The sequence below is a fragment of the Aspergillus flavus genome, chromosome 3, assembly GCF_009017415.1.
Source record: "Aspergillus flavus chromosome 3, complete sequence".
Classification (NCBI taxonomy): Eukaryota; Fungi; Ascomycota; class Eurotiomycetes; order Eurotiales; family Aspergillaceae; genus Aspergillus; species Aspergillus flavus.
This window is the reverse complement of record NC_092407.1, coordinates 2,931,914-2,958,729: the sequence shown is the minus strand read 5'-3', so window position 1 is coordinate 2,958,729 and position 26,816 is coordinate 2,931,914. Positions and strand designations below refer to the sequence as shown.

Sequence of the window (26,816 nt, the reverse complement as noted above, 5' to 3'; positions counted from 1 at the left end):
GATGTGAACAGTATTGTGGCTTTTTAACTGGATCAGGACATGACGACGCTCAGGAGGGGCGCTCGTACGCAATCCACAGTTTACTCTGGAGTCTGTACTGTTGATGAAGTTTTTTCCTGTTGGCCCGCAGGCTCCACTTAACTCTTCCAGCGCTGCCAAGACTGTCCGCTTCACTCCATCGTCAGCTTCCATATCAGCACTTACGTTGTCACTGGCCATTCTAACCATCTTTATGGAGATGCTCCATAGTAGCCTGTCCTCTTTGCGGAGTGTTTTAGCCTATTTTCCTCCCGCTCAATTTTTTTTTCCCTATCATGTTTGTTTTGCTAAGAGAGTACTACACTCTTATGTGTGTCCGGACTCCGTACGGAGTAACCTCAGAATGCCCGGGAAAAGAAAGTACTCCTCCTATAGCTCAGTCACGCATTGGCTGACGACGACTATGTTCATGACCTAGCTATCTCCTGGGTGGACTTATCTCTCCTTTTGTTATCCTCTCGTTCGTTCAATTCTATGGAGAATACTCCTAGTCCCTCATTCAATATGATTTTCTTCCTGGCCTTGGTTTTTTTCTGCTTCCGTAGTATTGTCTCAGCATCCGATGATGATTTCATGTCCTTCGTGACAGTTCGTATGCCCAGTTATCCTTGAAAGTAAGCTGCTGACAGGTCATAGCTCCCACAAGTTAGGGCGTTGAAGTTCGATATCACCTACTATGACCGCGACTCCGTAAGTCCGGGCTACTGGTTCGTTGCGCCTTATGGCGTGATTGACCCAGAGCCTCCGACGAAGCAGTGGAAGCCGTGCCAAGTCGGGCCCTATATATACGATGCAGATGGTGTACGTTCACTTTGGATGCGGTGATTGTGATTTGCCAGAGACCAAAAATAGTAAAAAATAATAAAAGTTGCAATTGAAACACTGACTTACACAACATCTTATCTAGACTCTCATCTGGGCTGGATCGTGCCTGTATGACAACCGCAATATCTTTGATTTCAAAGCGGTACCTAACATTGATGGCGGCTCCTACTTGTCTTTCATCTTGCAGCATGCATATAGGAACGATGGCAATGATAAGGGGACCGGATATGTCTTGGATCAGCATTATGAAACGGTGAAAGCCGTTCCGGTGACCAATGATCTCGGCGCATTCAACATGCACGAATTCAACATCCTCGACGGCGGAAAGACGGCTTTGGCTTGCTCATATCGAAACAAGTACATGAGCCTGGGTGACCTTGGTCGTCCCGATGAGTACGGTTGGGTTGTCACAGGTGGTTTTGTTGAACTGGACACGGCGACGGGTGAGGTGCTTTTCGAATGGGATTCAGAAGGCTACATCCCTATTGATGAATCCGTGAGAGTGGGCCCATCGACACCAGCTTCTGGCGAGCCTGGCTGGGATTATGTTCATGTTAACGCGGTCGATAAGAATGCTGCGGGAGACTATATCCTCTCAGCCCGGTTCACGAGCACTATCTATCTTATCTCCGGGCAGGACAAAAGTATCATCTGGCGGCTTGGTGGGGAAAAGTCGGATTTCGTCCAAGACTTCACATTCTCCAAGCAGCACCATGTTCGCTTTGTCGAATCCAACGCCACACACACCACCATTTCGTTCCTTAATAACGCTTCGGACGAGGCCGAACAGGAAGAAGACACCTCCGCTGCTCTCATCGTGCAACTCCACACCAGTGTTTCCCCGATGACCGCGAAGGTTATTGAGCGATATAGCCGTCCTGACGGGGACCTTACTCGGTTGCGCGGAAGCGTGCAAAAACTGGCCAATGGTAATGTCTTCGTTGGTTGGAGTGAACGAGGATACCAATCTGAACACTCCCCCGAAGGCGAGGTTCTTATGGAAGCCAGTTTTGCTTCCTCTCGCTTCTCTACGTACCGGTCGTACAAATTCGACTTCACTGGTCGTCCCAGTGCCCCGCCAGACGTAGTCTCGTCTGTCTATGGAACAGACGAAACCGACCTCACTACCATTTTCCACGTGAGCTGGAACGGCGCAACGGATGTTGCTTCGTGGAATTTCCACGCACGGGTGAACCAGGATGGGATGCCTGTGCTGGTAGGCAACACCACCAAGCTCGACTTCGAGACGATGTACATTGCGGACGGTTACTTGGACTGGGTTTCCGTGGAAGCAGTGGACGAGGACGGAAACGTCCTGGGTACCTCCGAGATCCAACGAACCGACACGCCGAGTAACTGGCGACTTGCCGGGTTCCAGGGGGACATGACGCCCACACCCCACGACCCATCGACTCTCTATGGGGATAGAACCAGTGCCGATGACGATGACGATGACGATGACGATGACGATGACGATGACGATGACACTGATGAAGTCTACCTGAAGGCTCAGGAAGCGGCCGAAACTATCTACAAAGCGTGGGAGGTCATCCGCGGGGTCGGAGGCCTTCTCATCTTTGTTCTAGTTCTATGCTCTACAGGCGGGCTCCTGGCGGGTATGTATTGGTATTTCCGGCGGCGTAGTATGCAGGCATACCACGAGGTTGCTTCCGAGGAAGGTCAGCCATTGAACGAACCGTCTATCTGACCGTGATCCTGCCACCAAGAAAGAAAAAGAGACACCATGTCGATCGCGTATGCTTACTACGGGTTCGTATGTACGGCACATTGCAAAGCCTCAACTGCATATCTCTGGCGTTGGATCTTCCTAATACTGTACTCTACAATCTCTCTCCTTCTCCTGCTTTTATTCTTTTTATTCCTTCTACGATTTACGTACACATCGAGTATATACCTGGACATAGAGCAAAGCTTAGTTATAGTACTGATGCATGAATTGCTTCCTATCGCGAAGTATCTTTTTATTGTTTCTCCGGGGAAACGAAAAAGGCAAAAGGCAATAAGGACAAAAAAGAGAATTAGAAAACTAGAGAATTAGAAAAAAAAATGTGTAACGAAGAAAATGCAGTGTTGTAAAGCAGATAACTTTTCCCCAAACCATTTAGCAGTGAATCACCCCTGCCATTCTTTCAAAAATGCAAATAAAACTACAACTGGATGACACCAAAATGCTTAAACCACTATTTTTAAGACCTTTTTTGCCTTAATCGGTCCCATCAATTCCTTAGACAGTCGTTCGTCCTCCCGAATTTGGAACATCTTCGGCTTCATCATCGTCTGCTCCAGAGCGCGCTCCACAGTCCGAAGTTTGTCGTCTTGAAACCTTCTCATTTGAAGCTGAATGCCCGCATAATCTAAGCCACCGTCATAGTGGCCGAACAACAGAAGCGGCATAGACCAGAGTTCGCCTATTTCCAGTCGGATAGGCCAATCGTAAATAGCTAATCTGACATGCAGCACCTTCAGAGATACACAGGCTGATGCCATCTCTTCACAGGCATTGTACCAAGCAATGTCACTGCGGATCTTGAATGGGCGGAATTCTGTCAGTCGCGGCTCATTGTACATGATGTGATTGAGCTCTACATGACGGATAGCAGCCTGGAAATCCTTGGATGTGGTTCTAAGAAACCTTATGATTGAATTCGCGGAATTGAAAATGAACTGCGCTGTCGAATATAGCAGAAGAACTGCCTCGCAATAAATAGTTCGACATGTGAATACAAGGCCAAATAAGAACGGCGTGTGCCTGGTGCGGTGGCCATCATGGTCCACTGCCTGTGTAGATGGGCTGCGAGGCTTCTGCTGGCGATGGCAGAGTCTATAGCGAGCCGGCTTAGACGTGTCGGTGTTCATATCCTTGCGACGTAGAATTTCTACCCGATGTGGCTCGAAAAGGTACTGGTAGATCTGCCAACGGATCTCTGCAGGAAGGTCCAAGAGCAATGCAGACTTTGCCGGTTCCTCGGGGGAGTTAACTTTCTTTCCAGAAACTGACTGTTTGTTATCTTGTACCTTTTGCTCAGAAAAGGAGCATTTGGGAGAGGAATGGGATAACAGAATCCTCGGTACTGGTGCTGGGTAGTCCGCCTTCTGTCGTTTAGTATTGGTTTTCGAAGCCAGTGGAGATCCAGGCGCACGCTTGCTATTGGTACAGTCTTGCTTTGGTTTAACATGCTCTGGAGCTTCTAATTTGTATACATGGTTTCGTAGTGACAAACGGACGGCGTCCAGCTTTTGAGATTGGTCTCTTTTTCTTGTGTTTGATGCATTCGCTGGAGCTAGATTCTGGGCTAATTGTGGAGAGCGAGGATTGGTGTTTTCCTGAAAGATTCGTTGGTAGGAGATAGAGGACGAGATATAGTGCTTGACTAACCTTTGGGCTTGCTCGATAGTGAGCTCTGCCGTTATACCGAGTCTGTACCGTTAAGGTAGGGCTAACGGTCAAGGAGGGTGATGGATGGCTCATGTTAGGGTGATAAGTTCTTTTTCCAAAAAGCGAAGACTTCGATTCATTTCCAAGGGCTTCTTCAGGTTGAACAACAGGTGTTTGATCTTTTTTACTTTTACCTCGTCGATTGCGAGATGCACGATTGTTTCGACGGCCATGCCTCGCTGAGTCTGCCATGGTTGTGGCGTGTTAATAGATAGCTGAGATCTTTAGCTTAAGTGATCCAATTGTACTCTGAGTATTGTAGAAGTAAGTGCTGAATCTGGGAGAGGGCAGGTAGCATAGAGGTGCAAAATGAAACAAGGGAAGATGGAAGGCATTCATGTAAATGGTCCTTAAGTGGTGATGTAAGTATGGGAGTAGTATTCAGAATAGAGAGATGAAAGGGACAAGTGACATTCATTTCCAAAATCTAGGTACATTGTCCCAGATATCCTATTGAGGTCTATTGAAAAATGGCTTGTATGAGAGTGAATGAAGGACCATTATACATCTTTTGCGTATACTTCAGTATCAATCATTTTGTTACATTGTTATTTACCATACCAATCCTATACACACCATTCCCCATGCGGAAAGCATTTGAACCCGATCCTCCAGGCATCTTTGTCTGTGTTTTCTTTCTTTTTTCGGAACTGTCTTTTCTAACTAATCTCTCTTACTCTTCCAATTCCACTCTTTTAGTTTAATTATTCAACCTAATACTCCCCGCTTCCTTCTCCAGATGTCTCCCTGCTCTGGTGTCTTCCGCAATCCCGCCCTCCCAATTCGCTCCCGTGTAGCCTTCTCTCTCAATCAAGCCGCAAGATCATCATCCCGACCCCACCACCTCCGGCAAGAACAACACCACCGCCCCTATTCCTCCTCCTCTTCTCCCAACTCCTCGCAATACAACCGCTCCCAATTCAAAATTTTTCCATTCTTAGCAATCATTGGTATTGGCTCTGGATCCTACGTCTTCCTTGTCAAGTCCCGTACCGGCATTCACAAACCGAAACCCGACTCTCAATCTTCTGATTCTTAAATTACACTACCCCCCTAAAGATTTGTCTACTCTCCGACTAGAGAAACATGGCCGACACTCAACATCCCACCCCTCGTTTCTCGCCCTCCGAAGTCACAGTTGTTTTCCTTCTTGGTGGTCCCGGAAGTGGCAAGGGTACTCAATCTGCCAATCTCGTCCGCGACTACGGCTTTGTCCATCTGTCGGCGGGTGATCTACTGCGCGCCGAGCAGATCCGCGAGGGAAGCCAGTATGGTGAACTGATCAAGACTTATATCCGGGAGGGCAAGATCGTTCCGATGGAGATTACGGTGGCACTGTTGTCGAATGCCATGGCAGATGCCTTAAAGAATGGTGCTAGTGCCGGGGAGGGCAAGAAGGCCCGGTTCCTGGTCGATGGGTTCCCGCGCAAGTTGGATCAGGCTATTTTCTTCGAGGATACAGTCTGTCCTTCGGAGCTGACACTGTTCTTGGACTGCCCAGAGGAGGTTATGGAGAAGCGCCTATTGAAGCGCGGAGAGACCTCCGGCCGTGATGATGACAATGCTGAATCCATTCGGAAGCGTTTCCGCACTTTTATTGACACCAGTATGCCTGTTGTCGACGCTTTTAAAAAACAGAATAAGGTTGTGTCTGTGCCGGCCACGGGGTCTGTTGAGGAGGTGTATGCTCTTATCCAAGAGGGTTTCAAGGCTCGTGGGGTGCATCAGCAGTGATCTATGTCTATATTATTATGTGTATCGGTGTCAGCGATCTTTTTAGTTTTCTTGTTGGGAGTGTGGATAGCGCTTTATAGATGGAGTGGTCTCTTTCTCCCTTACATACAATGCCTACGTCTCAAAGTACAATATGGCCGGTTTATATATATATGAAAAGATATAGTCCCAATGGTATATCACTTCGTATATGCATGACATGACTCGTGTCCATTGATCGGGCCCAATCCTAACTACATGCCAGGCGGAACCTGTCTAGAAACAAATAGCTACCATGAACCGATAAAAATGTCGCCCGGAGAGAACACATGAACCAAAGAATAAACAATAGAAAGAAATTGAAAATACAACATAACACCTCTTCCCAGCCATTACACGACGAACTTTTTCTATACTTCTTTTCCCTTTTCAAGGAGTATCGTGGTGTTTCCTTCTTAGAGTTAATTACTCTGCGGCAGCCACCTCCTGGGGCTGCTGTTGCTGCTGAGATTGTTGGTTGTTGCCATGGCGCTGCCGACGATCTCCAGACTTGTTACCCTTGTCGTTCGACTTGCCCTGGGCGGCTTCCTCTGCTGCCGCGGCGGCCTGAAGGCTTTCACGAACGAAACGCTCCCGCTCGGTACGGAGGACGCCCAGAACGTTCTCGAGGCTGCGGCGCCAGACCATCAAGCGACCCTGCACTTCCGCCCACTGCTTCTCGCCGAAAACACGGTAGGTGGCGCGGTGTACCAGGAATTCGGAGCGCAGCTGAGACAGCTTGCCCTCAACCAGACCAGCACGGATTGTATCGATGACCCACTTCTCGACATCTTCGGCCGGCACACGCAGAGACGCGGCAATCGTGGCATAGGGCAAGGAACGGGAAGGGGTCGAGGCGGCCAGAGAGGCCAAAGTCAACAGACGCATCTTGTTCTGCAGCGCCTCGCCAGCGTCGGCCAGCACACCACCGGAGATGCCTGCCAAGGGAGTGGCGGTGACGAAAGCCTCGTAAGCATCGAGAGTGTCGGCCGTGAAGATCTCAAGAAGCTCAAACAAGGTGCTATCGCTAGAGCGAAGGGCCTGGACAGCGTCCGAGGCCGTCAGAGGGGTGAAGTCGAACACAGCGGGGTGGGTGAGAGCGGAGGTGAGAGCGCGGATGGCGAGGTCGCGGGCCTCCTTGGACGAAGCCTGCGCGGCTGGAATGGTCTGCAGAGCCTGCAGAATATGGGTCTGCGCCAGCTCCGGGTCGCCGGCAGCCTGAGCGGCGTCTGCAACAGCGAGGTGCAGGCGCTGAGCCTCTTCCTCATCCAACTCCCAGGAGGACAGCCAGGTGGGCAGCTGAGCGGTCAACTGAGGCTTGAGGGCTTCGAAAGCGACCGTAGAGCCGGACTGACGAATGACTGCGACAATACCCAGAAAGACATGGAAGCGGCTGGAGTCGGTAGGAGCGAGAGTGTTGAAGATGGTGGAGAGGATAGAGATGGCCAGCGAGGGTCCGAACTGGGCGGAAGAGGTGATGGGTTTAGCGAGGTAGGAGCAGATGCGGGAAAGGAACATGTCAGGGTCTGAGGCGTAGTGAATAAGATGGACGAGAAGGTTGTAGGCGGAGATGATCTCTAATTATTGGCGTGTCAGTTTCTGTTCTGTCATGCAGTTTGATATCCCGATCCTTCTCGCTTGGACGATATGTTGGAGGGACGACCCACCCTTCTCTGGAGCATTGTTCAACACGGAAGCCGCCGAGACCAGCTTCTTGAGAACCTCATCACGCTGTTTCCGATCGGGCTCAGCGTCACTCTGTTCCTGCTGGCGGAGGGGTTCCAAGAGCGGGGAGATTTCGGCCTGAATGGTGGTGGTGCCTTCGCTTTTGCGCAGTGCGTCAAGGTACTGGGCGAACTCGTCGGCGAGTTCGCTAAAGGAGCCCTCGATGAGGAGGGTAGTAGTTGGTGCGGGCATTCTGACGAAGGACTGTGAGGATGACAGGCAAAAGGAGTAAAAAGGAGGAAGAGAAGGGGAGGAAAGCGAGAGTTGAATTCCGTCGTGGTTGTGGTTGGTTGGCGGTGGAGAAATTTCAGTGTGGGAAAAAGTCTTGGCGTGGATTACGATGGATCAGCGTTTATAGTGACGATCAATAGTAGATTCTTGTGTATATACTCAGCAAAAGAAACAAAGACCTTCTATCTCTACATTTACGATGGTCCCGTTGCTGAAACTTATTGACTAATTAGTGATTCTTCAGAAAACCTCAAAGAACGACTATTATTCTTCCATATACGGAGTAGAGTATCATCAATTAGACTCGTGAAAGGAACGACTGAAAGCACGCACAGAACGATACAGCACATTAACCGCGACGCAAAAACAGGGGAATAGTACGATACGGTGGGTCATAGACTCAAAGCGAGATAGGAGAGAAACAACATCAAGCACAATTTTTTTCGAGAAGGATAGGAGTGGCGCATTCCATAATCAGAACTCGATCAAGCTATGTGCGTGCGGTGAAACCAGAAGCAACCATCTTACAGAACGAGACGGAGACCCAAGAAGAGTACCGTTGCCAAGATGCCCGTCGCATGGTCCTGGGCCATGCGCACAGCGACATTAGCGGTAGTGCTGCTTGTGCTGCCACTGCTCGTCGCGGTGCCGGTGGATGAGCTTTCGCTCTTGCTCGATCCCGAAGAACCAGTCGAGGTAGGCAAGGACGTGGCCGTAGTAGTCGATGAAGACGAGCCAGAGGCATCGGACGCATTCTTCGAGCCACACTGGCTTTGGGCCTCCTTGCACTTCTCGTCGCCGTCAAGGTCAGTAGAGCGCTGGATGCACTGGCGGTAGTTCTCCTGGCAGACGAAGAAGGGGACAGTCTCCGCGTAAGGCGCGACGTCAGCATCGGTGCCATTGGAGCATGTGCAAGTGAAATCAAGAGTTTGCTGTGACTGTTAGCTTATCTAGAGCTCTCCAACGCCGTGGGTGTGTGGTTTGGCCATACCGGGTCACAAGTGTTCTTATCAGCAACTCCGCCACAGATCTTAGGGCAGGCGTTCCGCTCGGCCTGACACCAGGCAGCTGAAGATACTCATTAGTTCTTCTGCGGTTACCGGTGGATCATGCCATAGACATGTTGTACAACCACGACTAGGACGAAAACCTACACTTATCCGCCGGTTTCACCTGGTTCAGATCGAATCCCTCAGGGAAGGTATAGTTGCTGGCGGTAGTCACTGCAGTAGCGGAGGCCACCAAAGTGGAGAGAAACACGATCGGCAACATAATGGTCGTGAATGGGGTTGGAGATGTGTGTATGGATGGATGAATAGTAATGGAGTCCTCAATTGATCAGTAAATCAACGATATGACCAGACGCGAAAAGCGAATGGAGGATGGAAAGAGACGAAGTGGTATAAAAGCAGCTGGGGCGAGGAGAGAGAAACAATTGTTGAAAGGGGAAGGGAATTGGCAGGAGATAAAAGAGAAAGCACAAGGGGGGAAAACAAGGAAGAGGAAAGAAGCGGAAATTTAAGCCGGGGGAGGTATTTATCTGCAGTGACAGTAGTGTAGCAACGGTATAGCTGCTAAAACAAGTCACTAACCGCTGGGAAAGTACTATTGAATGGGTATTTGTTTATATCGCAAGCGGGGGTGACACGCTAGGGACCAGGCAATGAGACAGGACATGGTTTTCCCTATGATACCTTTTGCTCATAAGTATCTCTTATGGGTATTATTGTTATTTTTATTATGATGAGGAGGAACGATTACTGGTATTATTGATTTTGATTCTGATTTTATTAATTAAATATTCGGAGAGACAAAGCTATGGAATAGGAATTGAAGTGAGAGAGAATAACAATAGGAAAATGAAGGTATTATTGTATGTATTATGATTTCGGGTCCCTTTTTTCAGTTTTTTTTTCTTTTTTTTTTTTTGCCTACCTGGACCCTGTAACTATGATGATAATTTCGTTCCATACCACAGCAGAAACTAAAATTCCTTGATTGGAATGTGCCCAGCGAGGATCTTCCTTCCATTGGAGGGGTTTAATCGATCTAAGTACGGGACTAAGCCCAATAGAGGCCGTCGGTTCCGGCAGTTTTCACGCTAGTGCAGGTTTGAAATATGGACATGGAGGTTGTGGAATTTGTCGAGTCTCCTGCAGGAATTATGAACTTAACTCGTAGCAGCAGTACTTCACACTTAGTATCTGTTTTGTTCGGTATGTGTCCTGCTTGGATGGGAAGAATTCTACCCAATCCCAATTCATTCATTCCTTGCAATTCTTATTCACGATCATGGTTCTGGTGAATACTATTAATAATTGGTCGCATACCGCTTATGGATGAACTAGTTTTATTTCGCTGGATTTATCACTTGGCCAATAATTGAGTACGGAGTACCACCGACTTGACCTCCCGAGTTCTCCAGGCCCCAGCTTCAATGAAATTAAGCTAGGTTCTTACCTCAACGGAGGGGCCAATCGGGCAGCCGAACTTGTAGCCGAGGTTGAAGGAAGGTACCCTAGTATTACCAAAGGATGATCGACCGGAAAGTATAGACAATGAAACTTCACGTATAACACTTAAGAAACAGTCACTCTGCTTTCTTTCTGTCCATCTTGCCAGTGTGGTTTGATTTCCCTCTATATCACACATCTCCTCACAAAGAAGAGAATAAGAAAAAGAAAAGCAAGAAAAGAGAAATTACTATGAATCGATCATATGAACATACAAAGAAGGAAAAAATGGTTGATGTCAAACCCCCCTCCATCATGAATGCTCCCTTAACGGAAGAAGCATCTCTCGATTCCTTTCGTTCCCATCCCCACGCCAACCGTCTGCTCAACCACCCAGAATACTATCCCATCCGCACCTGGTCACGCCTTCCGAAACCCTCCACCGGCGAAGATGGCTATTTCGCTGGTACTTTAGCGACTTCGATCACCATCCCTCACTGTCTGACGCTCCGTCGTCGGTGGCTTCCTCCGCTCGCCGCCGCCCGTCCGCCGTGGCCCTCTCCTACCGATGATCCGGTCTCGTCTGAGCCGTCTGCCTTACCCCCGGACATTTTCATGCTGCTGGATCTGGCGACACCGGGCGTGAGTGGCCACCCGTCGACGGCTCATGGTGGCATTATCGCAACATGTATCGATGAGGCGATGTCGTTGGCGGTAACCTTGTACTCTCCGCCTCCCGAGTTGGACGCTTCCGATCACAAGGGAAGCGAGGAGGACCAAACTCCTCGTGGTAAATTATACACGTCGCAATTGGATGTACGGTACAAGAGACCTGTCGCGGTTCCTGGATTGCTGATCATCCGTGCTAAAGTGGTCGGCCGTGTGGGGAGAAAGTTTTGGGTGCGCGCTCAGGTCCTTCAAGCGGATGAGGAAAATCCAGACCAGTTGGTTGTCACTACTGACGCCATGGCTTTCTGGCTACAGACCACGTCGACACTGTAAACAGCTTGAAAATCTCGATCGCTATGCATATATATCGTCGTCCGTGGATATATCAGAGGCCATAATCGCTGTATATATAGATCCAGATCTACTACTCTAGAGTTATCTATGTACATACACATGTCTTGCCATGGGAAAAAAGAACATAGACCAATTATATCTTTGTCTGCCGTTGTCCTAGGTTCCGGCTGGCGCTCAACACCAAACCCACCTGTGTGCTCAACGCCACTACATCACCCTGCTCGTCCAGTATCACTACATTCAGATCTGTTCGGCCATCGCGCACCACTTTAGTATGAATTCGACTGTATAGCCATTCCGCACCCTGCGCAGGCAATCGCTTCTTGAAGTCGATGTTCAAAGTAACGGTAGGGTACCAAAACCGGGCAGTCTTCTCCGCTAACTCTTGTGATGGTGTGGACGCTGACGCCATTTGATCAAGCCCACCAAGCGCCATCGGGAACATATCCACTAGAAATGCCACGGCCTCGTTGGTCCACCGCGCCTCGCGATCTCCGCCCGGCCGGAATCGCGACCACTGATCGATCACTTTAGGCTTCCCCAAAGCGGGGTCGGGCCCATACAGCTCGAGCTGCAAGGTTGCGCGGCGGAACTTGGGATATGGTGGCTGAAGAAGCACCCATTTACCATCGCGGCCAGTTTGGCCCAGCGCCGCCAGGTTCACGCTGCCATTCGGCCCTGTTCCAGGCTGCGCAGCTGGCTGTAGGTCCCAGCCAGTATTGGAGCTGATGCCTACTTCGGCGGTAGACGGACTCACAGTGATATAGCCGGCGACCTTGATTTCTAGCTCGCCTTTCTTTGCTTTCTTCTCACTCGGCTGGCATAGGTTGATATGGATCGTACTGGTGCGTGCCCCCAATTTCATATCTTGCACTGTCAGTATGGCTGGGCCAGCAGCCGTGCGACGCAGAAACGAAAGCTGAAGAGAAATCGGGGTTGCCGGTGCATCATATAGCGTCGGATGTGTATGTGCGAAATGAGTAAGAGCAAGTCGGTAAATGACAGCGGTAGTATATCCGCCGTGTGGGACTGCAGTTACTCAGTTGCTTTCCTTTTTCCCATGGCGCAACCCAGAAAGAACAAGCTAGTGCAAAGAGGGATATCGGGATAAAGCATACCTGTTCCAATGCACCATTCATCGCGTAGGAACGCTGAATACCGATGGGACTCAAGCGGCGTCACTTTAATAGCCTCCTCGAATGCAGGGCTGTTCGCTGGAAGAGCAGTCATGGTTAGGGTTGTGTCTCGAACGGTTCGAAAGTCTGATCGTGCAGCGAGAATTGAAGACTAAAGGAGATTGTTGTATCACTGAGGTAGTATAAATGAGAATATGACCATGTGGACATGGTGTACTGGCCCATGGAACATCGGAGCTTAATTAAAGCATTTGCTTCTCCGCAAAAGCCTCGGTATGTCCTTACGTCCAACCGAAACGATGTGCATGTATGTACTGTGTATTATATGTATGTACTGTACAGTACGTGAACCTACAGGCTGACTAACGTTATGTACGGTTATCGAGCGACGTCAACATGAAGCAAGTTACATATCTAGAGTCTGCGAACTTTGCTCTACGAACGAAGCACAGTACATATCAGTTTTCAAATGCTCTAGCGTATCTCTACTAACAATGTAAATGCCCCATTTGAGTTTCATTACAACACTCCAATACGCCACATTTTTCCGTTTTCTTTTGCTCTTGCCTTTGATTTCGGTTAACGCCTCGATCTCCACATATGCACGCAATCAACTGCTCGATACCGTCAAATGTAGAGTTGTGCTGACGAACCCCTAAGGCCACCCAAATAGCCAATCACTGCTCGAGCGAGGATGCAGCCAGTCTCTCCAGGCAAGAAAGGACGCCTAAAATTGATGCAGTTAGCACAACAATCTCCATCAATAATTGGCATGTCTACAGACCTGTCACCCCCTGAGTTAGGGTTGCTTTAGCTTCCGTGCTGCGGGATCCTAATGTCACCGTCATGGCATAGTCGACTCCCTTGGCGTTCTCAAGTTTGTTCGCCCACCGGAAAACTGGCTCATCATCTCGACCATCCCCAATGGCCATCAGGAAATCCGGTCGTCCGCTATGATCGCTCTTGCTTCGTTCGAGGCAATGCCGCCACACCATAGCCGCGGCTGACGCCTTATTCGTGTCAGCTGGCTCTACCACGAGTGCCCCATTCATCATCACGGCATGGACTCCTTGGTTGGCACAGGAGTCATTGATATGGTCTGCGCACTCGGAAGCTAGTCGAGAGGCAGCCGCTTGGTCTTCAGCCGATCCATAGTGGAGCATGAGAGAGCAGTGACGTTGTTCGATCCAACTGCCTTCTGCCCGCTCTTGATAATAACCGAGAATTTGGCGGACGGCCTCCTTCCAAGCGTCGGTCTGTGCCTTATTTGTCAGCTTGAACCACTCGTCCGTCTTCGGCTCTCGCACGAAGCATCCGTTCTCCGCAATGAGGCCTAAGCCCGCCACCATCCGGAACAATCGCTCCATCTCCTCTGGCATTCTAGAGCTCATGACAAATACGATATTCCTAGGATCCTCAGTTAGCTCCGTCAGCGTCGTAATCGCTCGCTGCGGCGTAGTGACAATGATGCTTTTTGGGGAACCCCAAGAGGCCAGGGTACCCTCGTAATCAACAATGATAAGCCGGCGACTGGACCTTCGATAAGCCTCTTCGAGTTTGCCGACGGACAGCCGTGGAACAGCCATAATCTCACGCGACGACTGCTCATTCCAGACACGATTCAGGGTCTCGCTGAAGGACTTGACCCAGTTGGCAGTGGAGTTTTGAAGGACTGCACTGTGTAACTGAGTCCACACTTGCTTGCGTTCCTCCTCGCTCCTCGACAGAGCTGTGTGAATCGCCTCCGCACATTGCCGATAATTCCAAGGGTTGACTAAAAGAGCATGATTTCCGAATACCGATGCACTTCCCGTGAATTCACTCAGGATCAGAGAACCATACTTCTTGTTGCCATATTTTCCATCTTGGCAGTAAACGAACTCGTGGCTCGTAAGATTCATTCCCTCACGTAAACTGGTAATCATCAAAGCATCTGCAACCGAGATTAGGGCGAGGTACTGCGGGAAAGCGAGATCCTGCTTGAGGAAAACCAGTGGTTGATGAGCTAGGGTTGAGAATGTAGAGTTGATTCGCATAGCTATATCAGAAATTGTAGCTTCAAGCTCGGGTTGTTCTGTTGTACTGGTTGCAACTTGGATTAATACCACCTAAATATGGATGATCAGTACGTCTCCGCAGTTATGAGCATATGATGATCTTATAATAGGCCACATACCTGGTCCCTCCATTCAGGGTACGTATTAAGAAATAGCTCATAGCTAAGGAGTTTTTGCCGTATTCCCCTAACTCCATCAATCTTGTCGCGTGAAACAATCAATCGTTTCCCCTCGTATCTTTCGGAGATGGTTTTGACCCATTGTTCAACATCAGTGGCCTTACGTCGCTTGTCCCATGAAGTAGGGTCGATGCCGATTGGGAACTTGTTCACGTTGACAAACCGATCTTCGAGCTGGACCCCCTCATTCGTGGCCTCAACGCAGAGAATACGGCTACACGTCTGAAGAAAGTGTCGGCAGTACTCCTCTGTCTGAAAGCCAACAAGATTTGCACCTAGTATACCCTCGAGGAGTTCTTTACGAGGGGCTAAGCAACGGAATACTTCCGAAGATGGGAAAGCAATATGTAGGAAAAAGCCAATTTGGGCGTCCGGTAGCAGTTTACGAAGCATGGCCGGGACTAGCAACAGGTGATAGTCCTGAATCCATATTGAATCTCCGCGCTTCCAGTTTCGAGCGATTCGCTCTGCGAATGCTTGGTTGGTCTTAACATAGTAGACCCAGGAGTGGTCCTCATATGCCTTGCTTTTCGGGTTGTCGGGAATCTGATAGTGGAACACAGGCCAGAGTATGGTTTTGCAGAAGTGAGTGTAGTGGCCATCAAAATCACCGTCGCTAACATATACAGTCAACGAGTCGTACTCATCCTCAAGCTTTTCAGCAATTGCAGACTTGGTGTACTTAGACAAGGCATCTGTCGGCATTCCCAGTGTACCAACCCAGACCTTGTCTTCTAATTGTCCTGCATCTGTCGCGGACCGAACAGCGTTGCGAAGCCCCCCATTGCCCTGCTCTGCCGTTTCGATTGTCCATTCAGCGCTGGAAAAGGATCCCTTACGGCTGGGTTCCCTGCTGTGGTGGACCCCACTAGGGCGTTGAGTGTAGAGTGGTTTCTGTTCCTTATCAGATTTCTTGGGGGAAGGCTCCGTCATGGGCGCAAAAGGCTCCTGGTGCTTAAGGATGGATGGGGACGGCGGAATAGTTGCCCGCGGCCGCGGCTGGTTCAAGGATAACGTTGAACCCCACGCAGGAGAGTGTGCTTCACTTTCCGTCAGAAGACTTCCATCTTGAGTTGTATCCGGGAACGGGTATCCAGAATGCTCTTGTTCCGCCTTTGCGAGATCTGACGAGAAGATCCGCTCATGTTCGGTGGTAGCGCCGGGTGTGAGACCGACTTTTTGATCGCGGTTCTGTCTTTCAAATAAGCTGACCGCTGCACTGGCTGTTGAAGCTGAGGCCTCTGCGCCAGTCTCCGACGGCTCAGAGCCCGTGTGGAGTGGGCGATCTTTCGACTCATTGAGGTGGAAGTTAACAGTGTATGGCAGAAACCTGAATTATCGCCAGTTAAGTGTATCAACAGCAGGTCGCAAGAAAATAAAGGAGAAACATAGGTAATCGACATACAGCGAAGCGATATAGATCGTCATTGTGGCAGCTCCAAATGCGCCCAGCAACACAAAGCAAAGGCCGGGAAAAGAGAGGAGAAAGACACGGGCAATTGGAATGTCGATCGAAAATCTAGATTACAGTGACAAGAAGTTTGTTTCTTAGGCCGAAAAGATGGCGCGACCAAGGCCAGGCGAAGAACAGCCTGGTTATGTTGAATGCGGGAGCGTGGGGAGGATTTTAAAGATGACGATGGTTGGACTGAGGCACAAATCCTCTCTCATCACTACGTCATGTGAAGAGAGACCTTGCTCGACAACTTGTTGCTACAGTCCCACCGAGAGAATTGTCGGTCGGCTGGAACCCCATCAAACACAGAAGCAGCCCAGGTTTTTTATACTTGACCAGGATTTTGCTTAGCATAGTCTACAACATCATACATCATACCACCAACACAGCGATAGGTATGTTAGCAGACTTTCTGTAGAGCCATGGGTTGATCGTTCTTATTGGCGGGATCTAGCAAGGTGAGGGGCAGATCACGTGTGGTCATAGCTTCTTATCAGATAAGTAAAAATGTACTGTATGTTTCATTAGCGGCCGCTGATAGAAGGTTGGAGTTCCTCTCCCGTTCTCGACCATGCCCTTGCGCATCACCTCTGCTCCTGTTTCTGGGGTCAAGAAAAGTAAGAAACCATCCAATACAGCGTTCCGCTCCTCTCCATTTGCTAGTCATGCTCGTCGTAAAGCTACCGCACAATCATTTACCGATGTCAAACCCAATGACCCCAGTGGCGGATTTGAGGAAGAGTATGGCCAAGGGCCACTTCCGGATATTGGAATGTCACGATACATCCCAGAGACTACTCCGGTCGAGGATGTTATTCAGGCAATATGTCACATCAAGGATAATGTTTTTGAGGACCTTCCCGCTCGAACAGGCATGAACAGCACCCGTGTCGCCGAGTTATTGAATCATCGTCGGTCACTGCCACCCCTCGCCTCGGTAGCCCACGTCCATACGTTACTGGATGCACCAACGAAGGTGGAGAGAGATATAATGGACTTTGTAAATTCTGGTCGAATCCGCCGATTAATTGTTCCGGGCAGAGGAAATGACGCTGCTGGGTTAGGGGATTGCTTAGTTCTCTCTGAGGACTGGGAAAGGCTTGTGCGAGACAGTTCTATAGGTTCCCATTTGAAAGGTGCTGCTTGCCTCTGTAAGATTTAGGCTTCCTATGGCTAATTTTCTATTCTCAGACAAGTTTTTGGACGTGCTCAGTCGACCCGGTATTATGTTCGCTGTCCCTGATACACTTTTTACTGCCCCAGAGTGTATGGCGCTCGTCCGTGCTGGCTTTCTGGTCTCGTCGTCTTCGGCCAATGGATCTCCCGGCATAATATCGCTTCCGACCTTCCCACCCACACCTTCATCCGGAAACTCGGCCAGTAGGGGTGGTCCCGTTGCAGTACATGACAAAGAAGGCGGTAACCGCTCTCGATCTCATACAACAGCTTTTTTCCTATCCCTTCCAAACACAGGGCCTTACATTAGACTTCTAAGCGCTGGTAGAGCGCATCTCCTCACACTTGTTAGAAAATCAAACTCTAGCGAGGTGCCCCTCCATCTTCTCCGGGATCGCTGGGATGGAGCAGTCGAAACAGATAAAGGATTCAGCGCGGCGAAGAGAATAAGACGCGAGCACGCGGGCATTTTGCCAGGTAGAACGAAGAAATGGAAAGAATTATGCGGAATGAACTTTCGCTGGGTTCTAGAAGAGGCCCTTGGAGCTGGTCTGATCGAGATCTTTGACACCGGTAGTGTTGGACCGGGGGTACGTTGTCTATGATTGACCGTCTAGTATAGAGTGAGATATACCCCGCGTTAGCCCAGGTGCGCCGTAAGGCCTAGCTAGACCTCCATACGGAGAAGCGCATGCTCCAACTATATGCACAGCTATATATTTCCAGCATGACGAGGAGCAACAAGGGATACGGGTAATTACCATATTGAACCAGTGTAACATTAGCATGTATGATTTGGTTATAGTACAAGGAATATCATGGAGATTGAAGACTGGGGTAGTTGTTCCCCTGAAAAGCTAAAGGAGAAAGATATGAACCTCCGGACTGCTCATCAATGAATCTCCGCCCCGACTACGCTGTCTCTACTTCTCTGCCCACTTTAATCTATCTCCGTTGAGTCTTATTCACCGTCCCGATGTAATGTCTTCCTATCTCCGCCTCGCTCCAAACCCTTTTACTATTCTCCCTTTCCATCCATCCCTTGACAATGTCCAATCTCGTTACCCACCCCACGGATTTCAAGGCTTCATTTTGGCAGACGCCGACTCTTTCCTAGCCTCAGTCTCGACTACATTCCATAAACAGCGAAGGCCTCGTCACTCACCGCCAGCCACCGCCCCAGTCTATGTCTCTTCCCGTACCATCCGGAATGCCCATAAAGAGGAGTTCTGGGTCTGTCGCAAGAGTGTCCACCAAAATGCGCCGGTGGACGGGTCAGCGTCTTGGGAGGAGTTCCAGTCCGGTTTAAAAGAAAACCATACGAAGAATGAAATGGAGTACACCCCCAGTGTGACAGGGGTAGAGCGATTGTTGGATTGGCCGCGAGAGAGGGAAATCGAAGGCGGCTGGCAGGAGGTTGACATGTCTGGTGAGTGTGCAGCGCGCTACCTGGGTTGTGTTTTGGCCTACCCTTAACCTCGTTTCATCTATACGTGGCATTCCCCCGTGTTGTAGAGAATAGATCCGATTTCTGCTGGTCGCTACTTGGATACTAGTACCTCGTGGCTAGTTACCTGCTCCTGCTAATACTGATATACCGTCAGTCAACCTCATCACCCACACCTTTCACCCTAAGGCTTTAATCTCTCCCCGGTCTTTCATCGTTTTGGTTATCTGCGCTTGTCTCCCCTTAACTCGAGGCACAGGGTTCATGACTGTTCAAATTCCTCTCACGAGTGAACCGGGGTATTTGGTTCCGAACCTGCTGCGCGAAAGAATTACTGCCTTGGCACCCCGAAATACTGTATTTGCATCATATGCCAGTGTGGAACATGTCGTGGTTATGTCTGACCGGGTGGAATGGACTATGGCCACTACATCGAACGCCGGCGGGGCAATCCCCCAGTGGATACAGCGGAGCTGGATGTTGGGCGGAGTTCCCAAAGCTATAGTGGCCGACGTGGGGCTGTTCATCGGCTGGATGGCCCAAAGGAGATCTCAGCGTAACCAGAGAGCTCAGAAACAGACAAATGCTACGTAATGCGTGCAATGGGAGACCTAGATGCTAAAGGATTGCTACGGATATGGAGTTGAATTCTTGTTTGTGGGGGAGAACAGCCCTACTATCAATAGAGAAGAGATTAAACCATGGCATGTGCATACGCTGCCAGAATTGAGTTATAGTAACACATTTTGCAACCGTCATACTCCCTGCTCCTGAGATCTGTGAATTCAAAAAGAGAAGTATGATATGCTGATTCCGTACAAGATGGGGGACAATGCGGGGGTGAGTAATTATCATAGGATTATTGGCAAGGGAAAATCAAGACTAGGGCAAGGACGAAGGTAGAACAACCTCTGTACGTAAGAATACCTCCATACCCCTATCCTGAAAGAGTGAACGTATCAAGTAGAAAAGGTGACGCCAAGGGAAAGAAAAGTGTAGTAAAAACACGGGTAAGAAGGAAAATTAGAGACTAGGTGGATCACAAAAGAAAACCGGACCAGCCTCGCAACAGGTCTTTCGTTGAATTTGGAAATTGTCTCATCAGGGCATTAAGGTGTCAACAAAAGAAAAGTGGAAACACTGACGACAAGGAATCGTGGCAAAATAGGGACACATGCAATGGGACATGTGAAGGGTATTGAAATTCTTCGGGAGATAGTCCAGTTATATGTCAAGAAGATAATCAACAGTCATCATCATCAACCGGATGCCTACGATAGTAGGTAGAAGGCTGAACAGACGTAAGTATGAGCGGAACACAGCTTACAATCACCGTTGGCTTGCACCCACAGTGCTCGGCTCAACCTGAGGTTGTGTGGCACCTGGTGTCGATGATGTCAGTGTATTTACGTTTGCTGATGCAAGCTGTGCCCTTAAAGCAGCTACTTCGGTCTTCAATCCTGCTAGTTCTTCATGAACAGAACGGATATATGCCCATAACTTATCCTCTCGCTCACGATTCTGATCAGCATAATTGGAGTCATGTGGTCCTGGAAGATGCCCATTATTATTTGCGGTCACCTCCGGACCTGGTTTGGACGCCAGAGGCCCGTTATGGTTGCTAGAATGGCTGTGGGATGGGGTATGTTTCGTAGCGGCCGGTGGTGGTTGCACAGAGCCCTGAGGGTGAATTGTAAAGCGAGAATCTGAGGTATTCATTCCAGGCGGTGGAGGAAGCTGAGGAGCACCAGGCTGTGGTGGGGGAAGGCCTAAGCTACCGGCGGTATGATTTGCAACAGATGCCTGAGAAGACCCCGACCTGTTATACGATTGTTGCTGGAATGACTGCGACATGCCTGGAGAGTGAGCGCGATGAAGTTCAGGGCCATGGCCGAGCTGGTGCGAAGGTAGTGCATTGGGTGAAAGTGGCTTTGGGCTTTCGGTGACATTTGATGGTTGGAATATTGAGGCTCCGGAATGCTGGCCAGGAGGTGGAAATGTCAAGTTACCGGGCTGCGAGATGGGGGACGCTGATGCGCTGGAGCCGCCATGACTCGCAGGAGGCGGGAAAAGGCCCCCTGGAGATGGCCTGCCAGCGGCAATCGGGGGATAAGTGCTCGGCTGCCGCGGTTGATAACTATTTGCGGTATTGGATCGTGTGATCGACTCTGTGGGAATATCATGCTTTTTAATGCTCGGCATGCTCATGCGACGTTCGTCCTCTTCATCCATACGCTCGGGCTCTGCATAGACGAGGCCATCCATCGTATCCTCCGCACCTGGATGACCACCAGCGTCGCCGTATTCATCTTCAGGAGCGTAACTTCCCATGCTCGCCCGACGACCGGCGCATCCACCTTGCCCTTTATTATGTCGAGCGAGAGCGTCTCCACGAGCAAATCGACGCCCGCATTTGGGGCAGATGTGTGGACGCTCTCCGGTGTGGAGTTTTGTGTGTCTTTTCAAGTCGTGAAGTCTTCGGAAGCGTGATTGGCAAGTCTGGCACACGTACGGTTTCTCTTGACTATGGGTAAGAAGGTGGCTTTTGAGATTATGATGCCTTGTGAATTCGGTAGAACAGTATGGGCAACGGTGCTTTTTAGCCGATGGTGATCGCTGGCCAGCTTTATTGAATCCAGAGCCTGGTAAGCTCAGGCCACGACGGGGATCACCGAGACCTGCCGTCGGCATAGGGTAAGAGAAGGACTTGTTACTTGCATCCTGCAAGTCCATTTCATCCCTTTGACGTGGACGATCCCCATCCTGTGAAGCCGAATCTTCTATTGGGCCCGGACTTGCAACTGTGGAGGTATTCATAAGGGACGTGCTGTTATCTGCCGTTCCAAAGGCATCCGCCGTATTGCCTGAAGTCGAATGCGAATCGACCTGCATCTGATCGGACATATGTACGGAATCATTGATTGTATTTAGTTGTTGCTTCTCGGTTGCACCGAGAGCTTCCCTTGCTACCTGGGAGCTGTTTTGCTCAGGATCCTTCTCATGTTCTACTAGTCGATCCACCGAACCAACTGGCTGTGTAGTCGTTGTCATGGGTGGCAACGAGTCTCTTGATCGTGAGACGTTTAAGCCGGCACTAGCAATGGAGGTAAGACTCGAGTCTGGTTTCGTATGCTTCAGGAAGGCGACAGACTCCGGCGAGCTTGAAATGATGGAGGCGGAGGGCCCGGGCAACGAGTTAGAAATGGTAACAGGTTCGTTATTCGATTGCATCAACGCAGCCATGGATAACGGGTGCTTTACGCCAGCCTGGAATGGTTGGCGAAAGAACGAAGAAGCTACTTCGGCAGAACTCATGTCAGCAAACCAATGTTGAGAGTTGCGAAACAGTTGCAGGGTGGAAGTCTGATAACCACGGGCAGCAAGTGGAATAAAGGGCTTTTGATGCAATAAAGAGGACTCAATGAGCCAAGCAAGACAAGAGAACAAGTGAGAGCCATCAGAGGCACTGTCGCGTGGGGCGCTCACCTGGATCCGATTGTGGCGCAAGCTGACGGGGGGGTTCAGCTTTGGCGATGTTTCGTCCGACAGTGAGGTACCACGGGAACAAGATGGGCCTTGCAGTAGTAAGATAAAAATAGCGATCAGCCTTGCCAGCAGAATGAGAATGCTAAATTCTATTGTCTGCTTGATCGATCCGAATCTGGTTGGGGTTAACCCATCTGGAGTGATCGAGATGAAAGCACGGTTGAACGGGAGATGTCAAATTAGGCTGCAGAGGAAACTGGATCTAGCGATTGTCGGGGAAACGATGGAAAGGGGAATCATGCAAATCTAGGATATTGACAAGGCGTCAATGTACTGTCGAACTCGATGGATCGCGGGTGATTGATAGAAGGCAAGGGGTGTGTAGAGCCGAAGATGTCAAGGGAGCAAACCAGAGGAAGATACAAGTCAAGGGAACGAGCGGGTGGTTGGCTTAGGTTGACCAAGCCTCAACCTTCAAGGAAAGGGAAAAAAAAAAGGATCACATAAAATAGAATAAAATAAAAACAAAAAAGAACAGAAGCTCAACAAGAGACATGCAGTGGAGAGACCAACACAAAATAGGAAAAGGATAATTACAGGGCCCGGTTGTTAGGAAGAGTTGGTGGGTTGGTAGGCATGGATAAACCTGATAAAGGCTGTGGCAGAACGGATGGATCCAGGAGATGATGCAGTTGCTGGCTTAGTTGTGGTCCCGAAATATGTTTGGGTCAAAAGGTGCCTGGAAAGCGGAGGCCGTGGTTCTGCCTAAGAAAGATATTAGGAAAGTAAGCAAAAAATCAAAAAAAAAAAAAAAAAAAAATTGAAGATAAAAACGAACCAAAAAAGAAAAGGAAAAAAGACCAGATGAGGGGAAAGGAGCCAAACGAACCAGCACGAAAGAGTGGAAGAGCGAAAAAGGAAGCAAAAAGTTCAAAGTTGAGAGAAGACGAACACGAGGTAAGGCAGTGGCTGGAGAGAGCATTGAATCTGACGACTTATGACTAGGCTCTAGGCGGCTCTGCCTGGCGGAATAGTGGGTTAGACACCGGAATTGTACATTGTCCGGCGTCATCTCAGTAAGATACCGTAACCTCTCAAATACGTGAGGGTCGCCAGGCACCAAAAGAGGCGCAGCATTGATGTATTTTGTCGGAATGCCCCTCGGCATGGCGTACAGATTACAGATCTATTGAAGAAGTCCGATCAGATCGAATTGCCCGGTGCGTAATTAATCGCCACACATCAGTCATATTACCGTAACTTAGGTAATAGCTGGATGTGGAGTACTAATAGCGTACTTCGAGGCGCATGGTATGGTGCACCGCATAACCACCTAACTAGTAACTACAACAGTACTTCCACTTAGGACTGGTGACGCTCTGCTGTGGGCTATTACATTCGGATTGAGTTTCAATTTTTGCAAAGCCCTATCCAAATGTAGTAGTAGATCAAAGGACGGAGGGGAAGCACACGGCCGGAGTAGCACAGCCATAGAAACCGACCCGAGGATGCGGTAAGGGACCTCCGGATATGTGTCTAAAATGAATAACTAACCTACCTATGTATGTATGTACATACATACCTTCATACATCAAGGATGCGTAGTTTATTTGGTAAAACCTTTTACCTCTATGGAAAGGGACACCATCAGAACTTTCTTAGAGGGTGCATCAGCGCGTTCTAACCAGTCCAAAGGCTCATTAATCCTACGCCCTTTCGAGTTAAATGAAGGAGGGGAGTGAGGCTATGTTTGTCATGCTGAAAGCCTGAAACCCTCGTCATTTGTGGCTGGCCACGGACGCGGAGAAGCTGACGTTTTGGCCACTCATAGCCGGTTTTCTAGAATATTGTGGGAACCCTTGGGTGGCTGTACACTCCCACCGCCTGCCTGACACGGCCCAAAACGCCGCTGATTGGGCCCATACGCTGTGGAGCCCTGCAGCGTCTCAGACGCCTTTTGCTGCCGTAGCCAGAGAAGTCACAATCTGCAAAGAACCACTGGTCGATCCCTCTCACCGTCGGCCCTGATTGGTAGGAATCATGGTCCGCTCCATCATCCATCCTGGAATTTCTTTGTTTTTATAATCGGTGACCAGGCGAGGTGATTTGGATGCCTTTTAGATTTGTCAGTTTATGTATTTACCGTCTCCGTATATAAATACTAAACTGCCTGCTATTGGATTGCGTTAGTACTACATGGGTAGGTACTTGTGACTGTCAGGTGTAAGTGTGTCTTTGGGATGTATTTCGAGGTCCTTCATGCCATGTTTAATTCCAACTACAATTTCTATGTTTCTTCTTCTTCTTCTTCTTCTTCTTCTTCTTCTTCTTCTTCTTCTTCTTTTGGCTCTGTACTCTATTCTAAGCCTCTCACCATCGAGGATCTGCAGATTAGACTTGCAAGCCTACTACTAATAACATGCCTAAGGGCATAGGCTTTACCCCATGCTTCGGCGTACTCCGAATTCACATGTGGCGTAAACGTATGCATAATGAAAATTATTCTCCCTTCGGATTTGAACATTGTGGAGAGACTCCATATGCGACACCTCCAGCTCAACTTACGGACAATGGTAATCTTCAACTTCATCCATGAACTCAACTACGTATTAATTGTAGATTTCACTGCAAGACCCTGATAGTGAACTATTAACGCTCGAAGCGAGAACTATTTGACTCTAACTTGGCTCTATTGTAAATCTTTGCAGTTGTCATGTAGTCACCTCAAGCTTTTCCTAGAAAAACTAATGGGTCCTGTGACTCGACATGGTCAATGCTACAATGACAACACTGCCAATTTCGAAACTATTGTTTTCTCTGATCTATATTGCGGAGTGGGCCCTGCGCAATAAAGACCACTAGCTAGAAGAGGATCACTCCAATTGTCTACTGTATGGTTCTTAATATTCTTGTTTCTCTAAAACTGCCATGGCAATAGTGTTGCCTGTGCTCCCTTCCTAGGTGAGGACGGCATTCACTAGGTAGTAGTAGCCGACCTTTCATCAGGTCGAGAAGAGGGCATAATATGACGGCTATGCTTCACACCCCCCCGAGATGTCAAGGCGGACACAGACACTAAGGTAGTATGTAAGAGAAACGAAGTAGAGCTGCAAGCAGCGGATGGTGTCATAGAAAATGTACTGATTATCGTTCTCTTGGATTGAATAGGAACTTTGCTTTTGCAACTCTTCGAATCAGTGCAAAAGTTGGCGCTTCCAGCTCCGATGAATACTTTCTTCCATGATACCATAATCATTACATTCTCCTAATCAATCTTTTGGAAAGGTGCAAGATCGCGTGGAAGCATAATCTAAAATAGTGTTACGATCGAGAGCACAACTGCCTCAACAAATAACATAAAATAGCACACTGCTTGCCAAACAGTCAGTTATTGGTGGCCTGACCTCAGTGAACAGCGCAAGGCTCTGGCTTTTATAACAGTGTCATTGGGGCACGGGGCCTATTGGCGTTGAGCTAACTGGTGAATTGACAGAAGCTCCTCAACAGACCCGAGAGAAGGTAAACATTGGCCTCGTGTCTGTTGCATCACCGATATTTGAAGTCCTCGGGCGGCACTGCGACAGAGCGACTGCTCAAATAGGAGAGGAGACGATGTCCGCTGAATGGAGCACAACCACACTATGGATTGTGACCTGTGATCTTTGACAATGGTACGCGACTCCAGCCCAAAGTCTATATCCCAGTAACGGACCGTCTACTAAGCAATGATTCCACTCCTAAAGTTTCTCTGGAGAATCAATAGAGAACTCTGCACTCAAGGGGAAAGGAAAGGATTTTCAGCAACATTGCTAGTTTTTGCAGCAGCGCATATATAACCGATAATCCCATGAAGTTCGCTTACAAGGTACATACATGGGGTAAAGGTCTGCCGTTCCCTCTGCTACCCTGACAGCTGACATAGTAATGGGCTTTAGTAGTAAGCATGTATAATACCTACAACGAGGGGAGGATTAAGACTGTACTTAGCTATTGGGTGGTACAACGTTGTGACGAGGCAACACAAGATAGCCTTTCGTTTTTATCACTCTCAGCATTGAATCTTAATGAGTCCATTCAATAATCCGTACCCTCAATTGACGCACTTTACAGGGGCGGGGACAATGAACTCTTCAGGGATATTTGACGCATCGGCAGACGCCTTCCGATGAACCATCACAAATAATGGGAGTAACACCATCGCCACCATTATTATGATATGATATTTAGGCTGATTAATGGTGAGAGTGATCTTAAAGTAGTGATATTCAGAATATCAGATGATTCTAAGATTCCTCTGCTGTGGGAATAGTCCCTATAGCCGCTATTGCCACATAGGAAGCTACATAAGAAGACCTATCATGACTGATATAGCCA

At 49.0% G+C, this 26,816-nt stretch overlaps 13 protein-coding genes across 13 annotated transcripts; 6 read left to right on the top strand and 7 right to left on the bottom strand.

The window, feature by feature from the left end:
* Nucleotides 1-232: 232 nt before the first annotated feature.
* Nucleotides 233-2,555, top strand: F9C07_2065817 (ASST-domain-containing protein; the record flags this gene model as incomplete). Its single annotated transcript, XM_071508710.1, has 5 exons — nt 233-316; nt 458-499; nt 676-840; nt 947-2,480; nt 2,509-2,555. The coding sequence occupies 5 exons, from the start codon at nt 233-235 to the stop codon at nt 2,553-2,555; spliced, it is 1,872 nt and encodes a 623-aa protein (XP_071365098.1).
* Nucleotides 2,556-3,057: 502 nt separating this feature from the next.
* On the bottom strand, nt 3,058-4,354 carry F9C07_2231050 (uncharacterized protein; the record flags this gene model as incomplete). Its single annotated transcript, XM_041285380.2, has 2 exons — nt 3,058-4,209; nt 4,262-4,354. The coding sequence occupies 2 exons, from the start codon at nt 4,352-4,354 to the stop codon at nt 3,058-3,060; spliced, it is 1,245 nt and encodes a 414-aa protein (XP_041144778.2).
* A 706-nt stretch (nt 4,355-5,060) lies between these two features.
* Nucleotides 5,061-5,360, top strand: F9C07_7022 (uncharacterized protein; the record flags this gene model as incomplete). The annotated part of the gene is made up of 1 exon (XM_071511559.1): nt 5,061-5,360. One exon carries the CDS (start codon nt 5,061-5,063, stop codon nt 5,358-5,360), a length of 300 nt encoding a protein of 99 aa, XP_071365097.1.
* Nucleotides 5,361-5,407: 47 nt separating this feature from the next.
* Nucleotides 5,408-6,055, top strand: F9C07_7021 (uridylate kinase; the record flags this gene model as incomplete). The annotated part of the gene is made up of 1 exon (XM_041285384.1): nt 5,408-6,055. One exon carries the CDS (start codon nt 5,408-5,410, stop codon nt 6,053-6,055), a length of 648 nt encoding a protein of 215 aa, XP_041144777.1.
* Nucleotides 6,056-6,499: 444 nt separating this feature from the next.
* F9C07_7020 (uncharacterized protein) lies at nt 6,500-7,990 on the bottom strand (the record flags this gene model as incomplete). The annotated part of the gene is made up of 2 exons (XM_041291033.1): nt 6,500-7,650; nt 7,741-7,990. The coding sequence occupies 2 exons, from the start codon at nt 7,988-7,990 to the stop codon at nt 6,500-6,502; spliced, it is 1,401 nt and encodes a 466-aa protein (XP_041144776.1).
* A 563-nt stretch (nt 7,991-8,553) lies between these two features.
* Nucleotides 8,554-9,301, bottom strand: F9C07_7019 (uncharacterized protein; the record flags this gene model as incomplete). The annotated part of the gene is made up of 3 exons (XM_041291032.1): nt 8,554-8,961; nt 9,021-9,097; nt 9,184-9,301. The coding sequence occupies 3 exons, from the start codon at nt 9,299-9,301 to the stop codon at nt 8,554-8,556; spliced, it is 603 nt and encodes a 200-aa protein (XP_041144775.1).
* A 1,469-nt stretch (nt 9,302-10,770) lies between these two features.
* Nucleotides 10,771-11,484, top strand: F9C07_7018 (thioesterase family protein; the record flags this gene model as incomplete). Its single annotated transcript, XM_041285383.2, has 1 exon — nt 10,771-11,484. The coding sequence occupies one exon, from the start codon at nt 10,771-10,773 to the stop codon at nt 11,482-11,484; it is 714 nt and encodes a 237-aa protein (XP_041144774.2).
* A 154-nt stretch (nt 11,485-11,638) lies between these two features.
* Nucleotides 11,639-12,735, bottom strand: F9C07_7017 (thioesterase-like superfamily-domain-containing protein; the record flags this gene model as incomplete). Its single annotated transcript, XM_041291031.1, has 2 exons — nt 11,639-12,534; nt 12,624-12,735. The coding sequence occupies 2 exons, from the start codon at nt 12,733-12,735 to the stop codon at nt 11,639-11,641; spliced, it is 1,008 nt and encodes a 335-aa protein (XP_041144773.1).
* A 291-nt stretch (nt 12,736-13,026) lies between these two features.
* On the bottom strand, nt 13,027-16,565 carry F9C07_1429605 (alpha,alpha-trehalose phosphate synthase subunit). The gene is made up of 4 exons (XM_041291030.2): nt 16,283-16,565; nt 14,818-16,207; nt 13,426-14,749; nt 13,027-13,368 (listed from the first exon to the last, which is right to left on the bottom strand). The coding sequence occupies exons 1-4, from the start codon at nt 16,303-16,305 to the stop codon at nt 13,319-13,321; spliced, it is 2,787 nt and encodes a 928-aa protein (XP_041144772.1). The 5' UTR covers nt 16,306-16,565; the 3' UTR covers nt 13,027-13,318.
* Nucleotides 16,566-16,887: 322 nt separating this feature from the next.
* On the top strand, nt 16,888-18,360 carry F9C07_7014 (serine-threonine protein kinase 19-domain-containing protein). Its single transcript, XM_071511558.1, has 2 exons — nt 16,888-17,469; nt 17,525-18,360. Exons 1-2 carry the CDS (start codon nt 16,905-16,907, stop codon nt 18,112-18,114), a joined length of 1,155 nt encoding a protein of 384 aa, XP_071365096.1. The 5' UTR covers nt 16,888-16,904; the 3' UTR covers nt 18,115-18,360.
* Nucleotides 18,078-19,918, top strand: F9C07_1429095 (uncharacterized protein). Its single transcript, XM_071508091.1, has 2 exons — nt 18,078-18,938; nt 19,114-19,918. The coding sequence occupies exons 1-2, from the start codon at nt 18,491-18,493 to the stop codon at nt 19,548-19,550; spliced, it is 885 nt and encodes a 294-aa protein (XP_071365095.1). The 5' UTR covers nt 18,078-18,490; the 3' UTR covers nt 19,551-19,918.
* Nucleotides 19,636-22,720, bottom strand: nsdC. Its single transcript, XM_041285379.2, has 2 exons — nt 22,443-22,720; nt 19,636-22,252 (listed from the first exon to the last, which is right to left on the bottom strand). Exon 2 carries the CDS (start codon nt 22,197-22,199, stop codon nt 20,286-20,288), a length of 1,914 nt encoding a protein of 637 aa, XP_041144770.1. The 5' UTR covers nt 22,200-22,252; nt 22,443-22,720; the 3' UTR covers nt 19,636-20,285.
* Nucleotides 22,721-24,710: 1,990 nt separating this feature from the next.
* On the bottom strand, nt 24,711-25,445 carry F9C07_7011 (uncharacterized protein; the record flags this gene model as incomplete). The annotated part of the gene is made up of 2 exons (XM_071511557.1): nt 24,711-24,798; nt 25,333-25,445. The coding sequence occupies 2 exons, from the start codon at nt 25,443-25,445 to the stop codon at nt 24,711-24,713; spliced, it is 201 nt and encodes a 66-aa protein (XP_071365094.1).
* Nucleotides 25,446-26,816: the final 1,371 nt, after the last annotated feature.